The sequence below is a fragment of the Pseudorca crassidens genome, chromosome 8, assembly GCF_039906515.1.
Source record: "Pseudorca crassidens isolate mPseCra1 chromosome 8, mPseCra1.hap1, whole genome shotgun sequence".
NCBI lineage: Eukaryota > Metazoa > Chordata > Mammalia > Artiodactyla > Delphinidae > Pseudorca > Pseudorca crassidens.
In genome coordinates, this window is record NC_090303.1 from 92,284,574 (window position 1) to 92,301,587 (window position 17,014).

Below are 17,014 nucleotides of genomic sequence, written 5' to 3' on the forward strand. Positions count from 1 at the left end.
TGGAAACAACCTAAATGTCCATCAACAGATGAATGGATAAAGAAGATGTGGTACCTATACACAATGGAATACTACTCGGCCATAAAAAAGAATGAAATAATGCCATTTGCAGCAACATGGATGGGCCTAGAGCTTATCATACTAAGTGAAGTAAGTCAGACAGAGAAAGACATATATCATATGATATCACTTATATGTGGAATCTAAAATATGACACAAATGAACTTATCTATGAAGAAAAACAAACTCACAAATATAGAGAACAGACTTGTGGTTGCCAAGCATGGGGGGCGGGGCAGGGGGAGGGAAGGACTGGGAGTGTGGGATTAGCAGATGCAAACTATTATATACAGGATGGATAAACAACAAGGTCCTACAGTATAGCACACGGAACTATATTCAATATCCTGTGATAAACCATAATGGAAAAGAATTATGAAAAAGAATATATATATATATGTATAACAGAGTCACTTTGCTGTACAGCACAAATTAAACACAACATTGTAAGTCAACTGTACTTCGATAAATTTTTTTTTAAAAAGTGGTAGTAGGTAACAGCGCTACCTGGCTCACGGTGGAGCTGGATTTAGTATCAGTTCCCTCCGCTCTTTTCCGCACTGGAGGGATCGGTTGCCCTTCCCTCTAGCCTTCCACCACTAAGGGGATTTCTGGCGACCCCTGGTTGGGGGAGAAGAACTCACCAGGATGGGCTGCACGAGCTTCCCCTCCGGCATGACTGAGCGGTTCATCTTGGTGATGCGCTCCAGTGTAACCAGGGCAGCCTGAGTGTTCCTGGTAGAGACACTGAACCAAGCAGATTCAGGAATAAACTGGGCACAGATGACAAAGAACACCAGAGTTGCAACTGCTGTGGACCCCAGAGGTACCACTATCACGGTTCCATACACTACACTGTCCCAGTTCCCCGAGATGGGAAAGGATGTAGCAAGCTTTACAGCAAAAATATAGCAGCTGTACTCTTGCAACCCTAGCGGAACAAAGAGTTTCCTTCCCCTTATCGCTGTCCCATCTCGGACGACAGTGGACTGATACGGAGCTTCACCCCAGTTTGACCCAACCTACTTAACACAATGAAATTCTTCCATCCAATGTGTAAACAGCCGCTGCCCGGGGTCCCTGGCGCCTCTCCACTCCTCCATCACCCGGCCACTCCCCCAGGAATCCCAGGACCTCACACAGTGCAAGAACCTAAAGGGTGACCATGGCAGGGCCTCCAGCACCCACGAGTGGAGGAACCATCCTGACTGTAGAGGCCTACAACCCACTGATTACGGCATATTTTGAACACCACACTCAGAAAACAGCACAGCCCTCCACTGATGCTGGGACATTGGTACCTCCACGCAATGAAGGCCAGTGGGTTCTTCCTCAGCAAAGCGTCTTCCCCAGCAGCATCCTCTTCACCATTCCCTAGCCAGGGGGCAGTTCAGGTCATCCTCATCACCCACTGGGATTAATCTGATCATTTCTAACTGCTTTTCTGACCTTTTCTGTCTTCCCTCCTACAGCCTCCACACAGCCATGTACCAACTTCCCAGTACATAACCCCTTCCACACCCCCAGTGCCCCTGGTCCTCAAGGCCCTTTGTAATCTGCACACAGGCCTGTCTTTCCAGCTGGCCTCCCACCAGCGCCCCACATTCCAGCCATTCCAGCCTGCCTGCTCTCCCCCAAACATATTCTGCATTCACACCTTCATGACTGGGCTTGTGCATTAACTCTGCCAAAACACCCTTTCCACAGTGAGCCGACTGAGACACATACTTAAATAAGGAGAGAGGTGGACATGAGAAAGATATCTGTGGGGCAACAAGGCCGCTGGGCCAGCTGGAGGGGAGGCCAAGAGGGAGCCCATGAGCTTGGTTACCATGAAGGCCATGATGAGGAAGATGCCAGGGATGGAGGCGATGCAGATGAGCCAGCGCCACCCGATGGTGGGGATGACCACGGAAGCCAGGCCAATGATGAGCAGGGAGCCGGCTCACCAGAAAACCTGGGGCAGAGGGAAGGTTAACGTCCTCCTGTTGATGCTGCACAGCCCCTCCAGGAGCCACCCTCTTCTGCATTGTAACTGTAAGTGGGTGAGATGGGAGGACTTCCCTGGCGGTCCAGTGGTTAGGACTCTGTGCTCTCAATGCCAAGGGTGCAGGTTCAATCCCTGGTCGGGGAACTAAGATCCCACAAGCTGCGCCCCCAAAAAGAAAAAGAAAAGAAAGAATGAAAGAAGGTGAGATGGGAGAGAGGCTTTAGTTAAGGAGCAGCACCGCCTCCAGGACCTGGATGAACTGGGGAAGCTACTTCACTTCTCCACGACTCTGTTTGCTTGTCTATAAGTGGAAGACTCAGCAAGACGGGGTCAGCAATGTCACCAAAGTTTTACAAATCTGGGACCCAAGACATTGACTTTCTTCTCTTGAATAAATAATACATTCCCTGGTTCGTAACTCAAGGTACAAAGGAGAGCACTGTGAACAGACCCGCCTCTACTCCTAGTTCCCTGCCGTCCAGTTCCTCTTCTCTGAAGAAACCAATATCACCAGTTTCTTATATCCTTCCAAAGCTGCTTGAAACATACACAAGCTAGTAAGGATATCTGTTCTTTGTTCACAAATGGTAACATAGTAAAAATATTTCTCAACACTGCTTTTTTGAACTGAAAAATTTATCTTGAGATCATTTTATATCACCAAATAACATGAGAGCCACCTATGACCAGGCCCCATGAGTTTGGAACTAGAACAATTCTGAGTGTTACTCTGAGCATTATTTTCCCATCAGAAGATGAGAAGTAGATGATAACTCCATTCCACCTCACAGAGATGGAGAGAAGAGAATATTAAAAAAGACCCTTTGAACTTATCTTTGATAAAGGAGGCAAGAATATACAGTGGAGAAAAGACAGCCTCTTCAATAAGTGGTGCTGGGAAAACTGGACAGCTACATGTAAAAGTATGAAATTAGGGCTTCCCTGGTGGCAGAGTGGTTGAGAGTCCGCCTGCCGGTGCAGGGCACACGGGTTCGTGCCCCGGTCCAGGAAGACCTCACATGCCGTGGAGCGGCTGGGCCCGTGAGTCATAGCCGCTGATCCTGCGCGTCCAGAGCCTGTGCTCCGCAACGGGAGAGGCCACAACAGTGAGAGGCCTGCGTACCACACACACACACAAAAAAAGTATTAAATTAGAACACTCCCTAACACCATACACAAAAATAAACTCAAAATGGATTAAAGACCTAAATGTAAGGCCAGACACTATAAAACTCTTAGAGAAAAACATAGGCAGAACACTCTATGACATAAATCACAGCAAGATCCTTTTTGACCCACCTCCTAGGGAAATGGAAATAAAAACAAAAGTAAACAAATGGGACCTAATGAAACTTCAAAGCTTTGCACAGCAAAGGAAACCATAAACAAGATGAAAAGACAACCCTCAGAATGGGAGAAAATATTTGCAAATGAAGCAACTGACAAAGGATTAATCTCCAAAATATACAAGCAGCTCATGCAGCTCAATATCAAAAAAACAAACAACCCAATCCAAAAATGGGCAGAAGACCTAAATAGACATTTCTCCAAAGAAGATATACAGACTGCCAACAAACACATGAAAGAATGCTCAACATCATTAATCATTAGAGAAATGCAAATCAAAACTACAATGAGATATCATCTCACACTGGTCAGAATGGCCATCATCAAAAAATCTAGAAACAACAAATGCTGGAGAGAGTGTGGAGAAAAGGGAACCCTCTTGCACTGTTGGTGGGAATGTAAGTTGATACAGCCACTATGGAGAACAGTATGGAGGTTCCTTAAAAAACTAAAAACAGAACTACCATATGACCCAGCAATCCCACTGCTGGGCATATACCCTGAGAAAACCATAATTCAAAAGGAGTCATGTACCAAAATGTTCATTGCAGCTCTATTTACAATAGCCCGGAGATGGAAACAACCTAAGTGTCTATCAACAGATGAATGCATAAAGAAGATGTGACACTATGTACAATGGAATATTACTCAGCCATAAAAAGAAACGAAATTGAGTTATTTGTAGTGAGGTGGATGGACCTAGAGTCTGTCATACAGAGTGAAGTCAGTCAGAAAGGGAAAAACAAATACTGTATGCTAACATATATATATGGAATCTAAGAAAAAACAAAAAAAAGTCCTGAAGAACCTAGGGGCGAGATGGGAATAAAGACACAGACTTACTAGAGAATGGACTTGAGGATATGGGGAGGGGGAAGGGTAAGCTGTGACAAAGTGAGAGAGTGGCATGGACATATATACACTACCAAATGTAAAATAGATAGCTAGTGGGAAGCAGCCACATAACACAGGGAGATCAGCTCGATGCTTTGTGACCACCTAGAGGGGTGGGATAGGGAGGGTGGGAGGAAGGGAGACGCAAGAGGGAGGAGATATGGGGATATATGTATATGTATAACTGATTCACTTTGTTATAAAGCAGAAATAACACACCATTGTAAAGCAATTATACTCCAATAAAGATGTTAAAAAAATAAAAGACCCTTTGGGAGGCTAATTAAGGGATGACTATTTCATCACCAAAGAATTCTATTTAAAAACAAAAAAAGAATATTTCAGAAAGTGATTAGGCTATGAAAAAAAGAAAGTAATGTGATGGAGAGTGACTTTTAATGATCAGGGATGATCTTTCTGAAGAGGCAACGTGTAAGAAGGCCAGTAATAAGCCATTGCAGTAGATCAGGTAAGAGGTGATGTGGCGTTGAAAAGGATTTTAGTAGTGAAATGGCAAAAAAAAAAAAAAAAAAATTTATCTGATGGATTTGGCACACATTGTGGAGGTAAAGGCAACAGGATCTGCTGATGGACACGGCAGTTGTAGGTCCACTAATAGGGGGTGAGTCAGTGGGGCTCAGTGATTGATTGAATGGTGATGATGGAAAGGGAGGGGTCCAGGACAGCTCTTGAATGTGTGGCTCAGAAAACTGAGGGGACAGAGCTTGCTATGAAATGACAGTGGAGACATGGACAGAAGAGGCTCCAGACGAAGATGGAGAGATCAGGTCTATGAATGTTGTATTTGAGGAGCCTGCAGGATATTCGAGTGGCTATCACGTAACTGGCCACCTGGGTCTGAAGTTCAAGGAGATGCTCTTGGTTGTAGATAAATTCGGGGGAGGTAATAGGTACACAGATAGCTAAAACCACTGGACTCCTCAATTATCAGTAGATGACCCCAGGAGACCTGGAAAATAAGACCAGCAAGGAGAAGACATAACCAGGAAACAGGACAAAGAATGAGTAGCAGGTGGAAGAGACAATGTTCACAGATGAGCTTGAACAGGATTATGCCCATTAAATACCGTTAAGTGTAAAATCGAACCCCTAACTGTTGAAAGTATGGGTGTTCATCTTAACAAAGATCAGAAGAAGAAAGCTGGGAAGAACGTAAAGAGTTAGCGTTCAGTATTTATTAGGGAATAATTTTTTTTGTTGCCTAAATTTAGTGTCAGAAAAATTAAACATAAAATTTAAAATGTTCTCCTACTGCCTTATTTATTGCCCAACATATAATGCTTCAGTGGGAAGCGTCATCACTTTCCTGGGCTCTGAAAGTCAGGGCTTTTGGATAACGATGACATCAAAGATGGTACAAGGGCACCTAGATTGCTTCTGGATGCAAAACCTCTAGTCAGTAGCCAGCAGGGGTCTGAGGAGGGTGGGGGCGCATCCCCACCTTCTCACCTGGATAAATGGCTCAGCTGGGAGGAGACAATTACAGAAGTTCCCACGGGCATGAGCCAGTTATGGAATTGCAGACCCGAGTATCCACAAGGGAGACTCTAAAAGGGGTGGTAGCTGTATCCCTCCACTGAAGACCCAGTGGGGAGAGAATGTTCATCCCAGATGCATTCCTGAGCTTCTGTCATTCTAGTGAAACCAGCCAGCAGAATGTTTCCTGAGGAAGGGGTCACTGTGTTCTAAATGCTGCTGCTGGATGATATACATCCTGGCTCAGAAAACCTTGGAATTGGACTTCTCGTGTCAAGCATCCCTAATGCTCTTTGGTTGGTACCAAGTAACAGGAGTATGCTAATCAAAGAACAATCAACCAACCAGAAGAAACACCATGTACACCATATCCTACAGGATCAGAAGACTGATCAGAAGAATTCCCATTTTACCTTACCTGAGACAAGGGGAGCATATAGCCTCGATATTTTGTAGGCAAAACTTCAGTCTTTATGATTAGCCTAAACAGGAAGGGGGAAAAAATACAATCATGCTTTTATAAAACCAAATAACTTTTTTAAAAAAATCATAATTTTTCTTGTCACAGGGATAAAGAATTCAAAAACATAAATATTCAGCATTGTAAAATGATAAGAAATAGGTGTGTTGGTCTCTGTCCCTGGTTCCTGCTAACCTGGAAACCTTGGGATTTCCTGGGTGATAGGAGCATCATTTGTTCTAATGCAGAGACTCTTGATGAGTCCTGGATGGGGGCTGGTCTAGAAAAACCAAGCCATGATTAGAATCTTGGAACTTTCAGCCCTAACCTCCACTCCTCTGGAGAGAAGAGAGGGGCTGGAAAATGAGTTAATAATCAATCATGCCTATGTGATGAAGCCTCCATAAAAATTCCTAACATACAGGGTTCGGAGAGCTTCCAGGTTGGTGAACATAGCTATGTGCTGGGAGGCGGTGCACCGCAAACTCCACGGGGACAGATGCTCCTGTTCTTGGGATCTTTCCAGACCTTGCCCTGTGTATTTCTCCTCAGCTGGTTATTTATCTGTTTCCTTTAAAATATCCTTTGTAACAGATCTGCAATTAGTAAACTTTTCCTGGATTCTCTGAGACACTCTAGCAAATTATTGAACCTGAGGAGTTTGTGGGAACTTCCAATTTGTAGCAAGTCAGACAGAAGTTGTGGGTAACCTGGGGACCTACTACTGGTGATTGGTGTCTGAAGTGGAGGACAGTCTTGTGGGACTGAGCCCTAAACCTGCGGGGTCTACGCAAACTCCAGCGAGGGTCAGAATTGAATGGAATTATAGGACACCCAGCGGGTGTTGGAGAATTGGTTGGCGTGTAAAGAAATCCACACGTTTGGTGTCAGAAGTGAAGTATTGGCAGAATTATTGAGTGAGTGTGTAAAGAAAAACAGAAGAGAGATTTTTCCCTGTACGATCATACACCAAAATACAATTATTAACCCATGTAAGAAAACAATATAAAATAAACTTCTAAGTGCTCTTCTGTTTACATTTTTATTCCCAAAGTTATTTTAAACCTTCAACCATGTAAGAGATATTAGCCTCATTTCTTTCACCAAGAGAAACACTGTCAAAATATTTTGCCAAGCCTGATTCCCTTTTCTAAAACATATGTGGGAAATTAAAATACGCCCAAGAGGGCTTCCCTGGTGGCGCAGTGGTTGGGAATCCGCCTGCCAATGCAGGGGACATGGGTTCGTGCCCCGGTCCGGGAGGATCCCACATGCCGCAGAGCGGCTAGGCCCGTGAGCCACAACTACTGAGCCTGCGCGTCTGGAGCCTGTGCTCCGCAACGGGAGAGGCCACGACAGTGAGAGGCCCGTGCACCGCGATGAAGAGTGGCCCCCGCTCACTGCAGCTGGAGAAAGCCCTCGCACAGAAACAAAGACCCAACGCTGCCAAAAATAAATATAAAATAAATAAATAAATTAAAAAAAAAATACGCCCAAGAGAAAGCAAATAGTTTCTCCAACTAATGATGACAGTCAAAGCACAGGTTTCTAATTAAGTACATATTAATTTTTTGAATAGGAGAACAAATGGACTTCTATCTCATCTGTTGTCTAATTGTTCTTATCTGTTGCAGTTATTAACCAGGGTTTGGAGTTTTAACACATTTATTGAGCTGCTTCCTCAGGGATGTTTTCAAATTCTACTTAACTTCTCCGCCTTTAGGGCTCCAGAGCACAGAGTGATGCTTAACTTATGCCCCCAGAGAAGAACGATTCTTTCCCTAACACGTTAGGGTAATAAGTAGGTGCTTTGACATCTCCTAATATATTCTAAGGGCAACTTGCTCCAAGGCACCCAGGAGAAAATAGCTTGAGGAGCCTTGTTCATTTAAGGGAGGCTCCCAAGTTGCTGAACATTTAGCATTACAACTCTCACATCCCTGAATGATGAGGTATTACACACCTATCCCAGGGCAGAAAAAAGACAGGCAGCAGCATAGCTGTTTCCATCTGTCTCACCTGCTCTGCAAATTCACTTTGACACAGTCTTCAGTTACAGTGCCGTGGCACGTTAAAAGTTACTCCTGAACGTTACAGGTGCTGATGGTCAAACTAAAGTCTTCCAGAAATTCTCAATAAATTAATGGATTGTGTCTGGGTTGACATTTTTGTTACCTACCTCATACGGCACTTTTTGTTAGCATTTAGTCTAACAAAATATTATTTATCTAAAAAATGCTGATCAGCCTTAGGAACAAAGAAATTAACACATGCTCAGGCTAGCACCCTGCTAGCCTCACCATCAAACATCATTTTGACGGGCAAAGAGCTCCTAGTGGAATGAGCAGCCATCGCTGGGGGGAGGGGGGGACTCAAAAATGATTAGCACAAGTGAAGTGTATAGATTTGAAACTTACTGATGCTCTTAGTCTATTAGCCACAGTGAATGTGGTTCACAGACTAAGTGGATGTGTCTCTGGGTGTTCACATATCTCCCTCTGGGGTCCTCTAGGTGATGTCTTTACCCTTGGGCATGGCCAGACACGCCGCAGCCCACCATCGTCCGCAGGAAGACAAACCAGATGTACGAGGGAGAGAATGAGGTCAGCAAGGAGAAGTTGGCTCCCCACAGGAACGAGATGAACAAAATCTGAAGCAACAAAAGGAGACATTAATGGGACCTGCCCCCATGGAAGGTCAGGAAGCAAACCTAACTTCTGAAGGTGACTTTTAGTTTCCTCCAGATGTTTGCTTCTCTGTGGAGCTAATTTTTAGCGAGCTTACCGATCACTCACAATCATCAGACAATACAATTCATATCATTTTATTGTCTGAAAGCCCAGACATCCCGAGTTTAGATCATTCTTCAAAACTCCCCACAGCCTCCGCCCTCACAGGTGACAGGAACCTGAACTTGTAAATCAGAATGCAGAAACTTGTCCTCCCTGCTTACAGGGATGTTGGGAGCACAACGAAGCACTGTGCTGGAATGAGTATAAGGAGAAAATGTAAGGATTTGCTTTTTCTCTAATCGTAAGGACAATACAAGTTTATAGTAGAAAATATGGCAAAAAGAAAAAGATATAAAAATATTTAAATCACTTTTGATTCTCCAACCCAGAGAAAATACTATTAACACAGTTTTATCCTATTTTCACTGATTATAAGGGAAAACATAATATTAATAGCTGCAAAATATTCCAGTGAAAAGACATACTATAATCCATGTAATGTAACACATAAACCTTGCCCCTCTGGTTGAATGTTGAAGTGGTTTCACATTTTCTATTAAAATCAGCTGTGACAATGTCTGTGCATCAATCTTTGTGGTTCTCTGATGACCTGAACAGTCTAGGTTTCTGGAAGACAAATGATCAGATAAGGAGAATGGATATTCTCAAGGTTCTTGACTTATGCTACCAAATTGATGGTCAGAAAAATTACATCAATTGTATGTGAGGGTGTCTAGACACTTGCAGATTTCTTTAAGAAAAGTAAAAATTCCTTATGGATTTGGTGTTTGATATGGCTTTGATAACAGGAAAAAATGATATCTTGCTATGTAATTTTGCTTCTAATAACTCCTGTGATTGAATGTTTTTCAAGGTTTCTTGACCATCTGTATGTCTCTTTTTGCAAAATGCCTTTTTTGTGCTCTCCACATTTTTTTGAGATACTTGTGGTTTCATATTAATTTGTAAGAATCTATGATATTTTGTGCACTTCAAAACATACATCCAAGCCTATTACTGTTTTGTGGGGGACTTCTCCCTTTGTATTTACACCTAGAGAGGTCTTTACCACCAGAAATCAGACAAGAAGAGAAGAGAGACCTGGGTTTATCATCAGAAGACATAGTTTTACGTCTTGATGTGGAATCTCAATACATGTGTGACATCGAGCAAGTGGGTTAGTTTCAAAGCTACCCCCAAGTTAACTAATGTGAAACTGCTTATGTTTATACATGCAATTCTCACATTCTACCTGTTATGTTCTAACTAGGCTCATCCGTCAGCTGTACACCTGGACTATGGGGACCAGGTATGGGGACGGGTATCTCGGGGAAGGATGAGAAAGCAGGAAGACAAGCCTGGAATTCAGGCATGTGGTGTCAGAGAAGGATGTTTCTGTACTTTCTAACTTGGGTATTGACAGAGAAATGTCCACAAAAGAAAAGCAGTGGTGATGTCACCACAAAAGAACACACAAAAGAAAATTCTAAATCATCCTTCAAAGCCAACCTACCTTCCAGCGGCCATATCTGTCAGCCAAGAGGCCAAAGAGGATGCTGAATACCATGTAGCCAAAAAACACCATCTGGAGGTGGGGTGAAAAGAAATTATCCTCTAAGCAGCGTTTTCATAATATGCTAATTACTACCTTAAGCATTCACCCACCTGAACTAAAAGAAGACGGGAAACGTGGGAGGATTGGAAGTTGAAGAACAGGCTTTCACAAAGCTCTCCCCTGACTCCTGTATAACATGTTCAGGGCTTCAGAGGTTGACAATTCCCACACCTGAAGTCACTGACACCAGGTAGAAACAGGAGTCCTAGAAGCAGGTAACTGCTTTGCCTCTGATCCAAGATGACAGCACTGGCCTCATTCTACTCAGATGTACAATTGTGAATTTCCATTTTAATAAGAAGACTCAAAAAGTCTATTCAGGCATGCTCTGTCTTATTCAAGTTGAGACGTCTAGCAGCAGTCTTCCTTCAGGTTATTACAGGGAAACCTAACTTTCAACAAACACCAAAACCAGTCATCCATGTAGAAACATTCCTCATCACTAATATAAACCTACCTTTTTTCCTTACGTCTTCTCACAATAGCTTTTCCTTGATAAAATTCAAGAACTTGGGTGTGATACCAGCGATGTAACTCAGCCTGAGCTGTACTCTTACGTGTAAGCCTTTAGGTGACTTATTTTTCTGCCTCCAGCAGTTCCAAGCTTTACTTAACTCTCCTTTCTAGTAAGATCCCTGACTGACTGCTTCCAGGGTAATCAAAGGAAAGGTGTTAGCTGGCATTTCTAACACTTTTTCAGTGAAAAAGCTCTTTCTCTCTGCTGCCTGCTTTGCTTTTTCTTTTTCCCCCTGACTCTTCATAAGGAAGACTCAAAAGCATTTCTTCTACAGGGAACTATAAAAAAATAAATCATATTTATACTCGAACAACAAAAGCCATACGTTTCCTCTGTGTACTGTTCTCTCTAGGACAGAGTTGAAGGAAGGAAAAGCCAATATTTTCAATGCCCAGCCTGGGATAGATGCCGCACCGTAATGAAATCTAGTCAGTCCTCAGCAAAATGATAAAAATAAGGACAATGGGACACATTTTGCATAAATCCAAATTTATTCATTATGAAGGGTGCTTTTTATTCTGGAAGAATTTTCTTTCTGACTGTTGGTATTAACATGCCCTTATTATTTATTTTTATTTTTATTTTTTGAAAGATGACGGTAGTTGATGGCAAGATTTTCTGCCTCTTTCTCTTGGTTGGAGGTTAAAATTTTCCTCCTACCCTTCTACATTCTTTGGCTGGTCTAATAATTAAATTGATTTATGACAGATTGACAGGAGAAAAGCAAGTTTAAGTTTGTATGTACAGGAGTCCCATAAAAATATAAGACCGAAGGGCAAGTTGGACAGTAGAGGCTTATGTGCCACCTTGAGCTGAGGAATGGGAGGGGACCTGGGGCTTCAAAGGTGGGGGGGGGGTGGTAATTCACAGGACAATAAGAAGAGCAGATGTTTGGTAATTAGATGTTTGCCCTGCCACACAGATAGGTCATTCAGATGAAAGTCATCTCTGGCAATAACTCTCTCTCTCTGAGCCAGGCCCCCCATCTAAATTCTTTTAGGTGGTTAAGGGAAATGTAAAAGTTTTTCTTGAGTCGGCTGGGTGTTGATTGCCTTCAGCTCAAAATAATTCACAGGCCAAAGGGGCATATTTTGGGGTCACATGTTCTGCTCCCTTTTCCTCTTCTTCTGATGGCCTTCCTTGTCAAATATATATATTTTCAATCTTAACCTTATGTCAGCCACACCATTTTTTTGAGAAGTCATATCAGCTGGTGAATCTCCAAACTTTGGGTCTCCTGATATAAGCAGTTTCTATTGTGGAACCTGCAATTATCAAACTCCCTCCAAGAAGGGAAAGGTGAATTTTTTTTTTTTTAAATCAACTTGAATAATAGGAAATGATAGACAAACTGCCTGTGGCAGGGAGGAAATTAGTTCTTAGGACTTAAAATACTTTATTGAGGGCTTCCCTGGTGGCGCAGTGGTTGAGAGCCCGCCTGCCGATGCAGGGGACACGGGTTCGTGCCCCGGTCCGGGAGGATCCCACATGCCACGGAGCGGCTGGGCCCGTGAGCCATGGCCGCTGAGCCTGCGCGTCCGGAGCCTGTGCTCTGCAACGGGAGAGGCCACAACAGTGAGAGGCCCGCGTACCGCAAAAAAAAAACAAAAAAACTTTATTGAGATGCTGTGTTAATAACACTGTATTAAAGTGAATTAGCTGATTAATAAAAGTAAAGGAAACAGGGACTTCCCTGGCGGTCCAGTGGTTAAGACTTTGCCTTCTAATGCAGGGGGTGCGTGTTCGATCCCTGATTGGGAAGCTAAGATCCCATGTGCCTCGTGGCCAAAAAACCAAAACATAAAACAGAAGCAATATTGTAACAAATTCAATAAAGACTTTAAAAATGGTCCACATCAAAAAAAAAATCTTTAACAGCAACAACAAAAAAAAGTAAAGAGTCAACTAAAATTAAATTCAAATTTTACTCTGTTCTCCCGCATAAGTGACAGATTTTTACTCCTTGCTTTCTTCCCATTCAGTGTAAAAAAGTGACTTTCCTAAGGCTGAGTTCTTTACTATTAAGCCTGTCTAGAGAATAAACCTTAACTCCAAGCCTATGTGAACCCCAAAGCTTGTGAACTCTAATCCTGGGGACCACATAGAGACAGGGATTAATCTCTCTCTCTCTCTCTCTCTCTCTCTTCCCTCTCCCCTCCCCCTCCCCTACCTTGGAGGGCCTGCTCCTTTCTACAGTTTTGTTTCTCCAGCACTAACTCTCTTATTCACAAAAAATGTGAGGGACATAATTCACTCACAATCCTTAAGGCCTTAAGTCTTCATGGCCAGACCGTCCAGAAAGTGGAGATGAAGTTGGGGGATGGGAAGCCTGGGACATGGTGAAAATGCTGCCTCTTTGCTAAACCAGTCTGAGGCCTTCCTGTTAGTAAGGTTGTGGTCAGTGAGCCCAGGGGACAGATGGGACTCATAGCCAGGATGACAGAGACTAAATGACAGGAGGAGGCAAGGAACTTGGAGCAGGGAGCAGTCACATCTTGGGTGAGTTGAATTACCTAGAGAAAAGACTTGTGAGCTGTGCCCCACCTAACAAGGGAAGCCAGGTTACTGCTGACATTGAGAAGCCTCTTTAGGCACCGGTAGGAACAACATAAAAGCAACCAACGAGATGTGAGCTGTGAATATAGAAATGGTACCATAAAGTATAGTTTCATGACAGTTACAGATGCAAACACCACACCTGGACCACCAACATTCTCAGGAATGAAGACGCGCAGACCTACAAACCAGCTGTGGTACACTGATAACTGCACAAAACGTTACAGCAGTGACCCTAAAGCTACAAGGATGGACAAGGCATGCTTTCAAAACTGTACTTTTTTTTTTTTTTTTGCGGTACGCGGGCCTCTTACTGCTGTGGCCTCTCTCGTTGCGGAGCACAGGCTCTGGACGCGCAGGCTCAGCGGCCATGGCTCACGGGCCCAGCTGCTCCGCGGCATGTGGGATCCTCCCAGACCGGGGCACGAACCCGTGTCCCCTGCATCGGCAGGCGGACTCTCAACCACGGCGCCACCAGGGAAGCTGTAAACTGTACATATTTTATACGTAAAAGAAAACAAAACACCATGAGTCACTTAACTATTGGTAGAAGCCCTAATAAGGTCTTTAGTTATTTTTATTTATACCCTCTCTCTCTTCTAAAAGTATTAGGAAAACTTAAAAATGGAACAAGTGCAATTTTAAAGAAGGAAACAGAGCTAAAAGAATAAAGGCAGGGCTTCCCTGGTGGCACAGTGGTTGAGAGTCCGCCTGCCGATGCAGGGGACATGGGTTCGAGCCCTGGTCCGGGAAGATCCCACATGCCATGGAGCAACTAAGCCTGTGCGCCACAACTACTGAGCCTGCGCTCTAGAGCCCGCAAGCCACAACTACTGAGCCCATGCACCTAGAGCCTGTGCTCCACAACAAGAGAAGTCACCGCGATAAGAAGCCCATGTACCACAACAAAGAGTAGCCCCCACTCACTGCAACTAGAGAAAGCCCGCACACAGTAATGAAGACCCAACGCAGCCCAAAATGAATAAACTAAACTAATAAATAAATAAATAAATAGATAGATAAACAACAAGGACCCACTGTTAGCACAGGGAACTACATTCAATATCTTGTAATAACCTATAATGGAAAAGAATCTGAATATATATATATATATATATGTATATATATATATATATATATATATATATGTGTATATATATACACATATATATATATGTGTATATATGTGTATATACATATATATGTGTGTATACACACATATATATATGTGTATATACACACACACATATGTATACATAATATATATAAAACCGAATCACTTTGTTGTATACCTGAAACTTATACAACATTGTAAATCAACTACACGTCCATTAAAAAAAAAAAAAATTAAATGTCAGACCCAACAGAAACTACAGGAGAAATAAAAGTTCTATAGCTAGCAAAAAAAAAAAGGGTACTGAATTCCCAGAAGATAGAACACAGATATTCATTTGCTCATAACCAAACAACTGCCAAAGGTGGAAGAAAAGTATTTGGGAATTATCTACCCCACAGGGTTCCCGCTCCCTCTCACATCCCTCCCTGAGCGGACAACCCCAAGCTGGAGGGAAGTGGAAGACTCTACATGTCCGACGATGAATTAGCTTGGGAGACTCAGAGGATCTCCGAGCACTCACCCCCATGCTGCCCATGATCAGAAAGAGGGCAATGTGGAAACGTCTGAATCCAATGGTCTCCACGGCGTCCTCCACGGTGAATGTCTTTGACTCTAACAAGGAAAGGCAAAGTGAAAGCAACAGCCTCTGTGGGAAGGGAATGTATGCAGATCATCACTCACCCCAGAGGATGTTGGAAAACCAATTTGTTATTATAAAAATAGTAAATACAGGGAAGACGGGGAATTAAATGGTAACTTGAGGACCAGAGATTTCTATGATCCCCTTACCTTTTGGCTGTGGCTCTGGGGTCCCCAGGTTCAACTCCCGAAGGCTAATGATGGTGACCGGCTCTGTCCACTTGGCTGCCATCTTGTAAATGGTTCAAATTCCCCACACGGCTTCCCTGCAGGAAACAGGGGAGGGAAAATGCCGGAAACAGGGGAAGGAAGAAGGAAAGAAATAAAATCTAGTGTATATTCTCCTTTAATCTTCATAGAAAATCAGTGAAGTAGGTATTATAATTTATCACTATTTTACAAGGAAAAACCTGAAACACGGACAAGTTAAATCATGGAGAGATTGAATGGCCAAATGAGAGAACTGGGCCCTGGTGGCTAGTAATCAACCTGGAGAGGGGGGCCAGGTGAGCTCTTGACAGTTAACCAATAGGGTCCTCTGACGGGGAATGAAGGTAGGCTTTGCTACAGAAAACTAATCACAATAGCCAATGCTTTACATCTTCATAGATCCTACGGTTTACAGTGTAATCATGTTACAGCGTGCTTTCTCACCTTATTTTCATTTAATTCTGACAGAAACCCATGGAGCACTTCTTTTTATCTCCCCCCCCACCCCTTTTTGGGTATTTAATCCTAAAAAAATCTTAACCCTAAAAATCAAAAGAAAAATAAAACAAGGAAAGCTGAAATTAGTGAAAAATTTTTTTCAAATGGCTTTAACATAGTAATTTAACTCTACATTCCTAGTGGGATAAACAGATATCTTAATCTGTTCTCAGTAATTATACTGTTAGTAATAATGTTGGTATCATTGATACTAGTACATATTATAGGATAAAGAAATTATGTTACTATTACTAGGAACCAAGATTTTCAGTGTAAGAAGATACAAAAATCAAAGAAGTTATATAAAGACTTTATATCCTAATTTTGAATTGCAAATATCAATATGAGTTCATTATGTATCATACACACACACACACACACACACAAAGAAGAATGGTTGCAAAGAACTGAAGCCCATCAAAGATACCAAAATTTTAGGATTACTAAAATGATAATCTCTCTGATCCCCTTTGGAGAATACTAAGAAACCAACTCATTATTCTGAAAACTAGTAAATGTCTTGCCTTTCTTGTACAGATTGTCTGTATTTCAGGGTAACCAAACAGTTGGTGAAAGAAAAGTATTTTTTAATTTCAGCGAAAACATCCTAAAGAAGGATAGAATTAAATTGTGATTGTACAACTCCTAAAGAAATAACGGATCCAGGCAATGACCATCATCAGCTGATAAACTACTAGGTGAAAGGCTGAGAGAGAATTTTACTCAGATGGATAAGACTTATAACCCCTGAACCCAACAATGGCTCCTCATGCCACGGAAAGAGATGATCAGATGTGATGTTGTTCCCGATGAGATGCACGAGGAAGGAAATACACAACATCACCAGTGCCCTCGTCTCACCAAGAGACATTGAACATGAAT

General features: G+C 42.7%; 1 protein-coding gene across 1 annotated transcript in view; it reads right to left on the minus strand.

Moving 5' to 3' along the window:
• The window catches only part of SVOPL (SVOP like), a 61,125-nt gene extending 45,469 nt beyond the window's left edge, over positions 1–15,656 (minus strand). The window contains 7 exon segments of the mRNA XM_067745606.1: positions 705–833; positions 1,892–2,017; positions 6,207–6,270; positions 8,774–8,898; positions 10,494–10,565; positions 15,306–15,397; positions 15,575–15,656. Of these exon segments, the coding sequence (XP_067601707.1) occupies positions 705–833; positions 1,892–2,017; positions 6,207–6,270; positions 8,774–8,898; positions 10,494–10,565; positions 15,306–15,397; positions 15,575–15,656 (690 nt within the window).
• Positions 15,657–17,014: the final 1,358 nt, after the last annotated feature.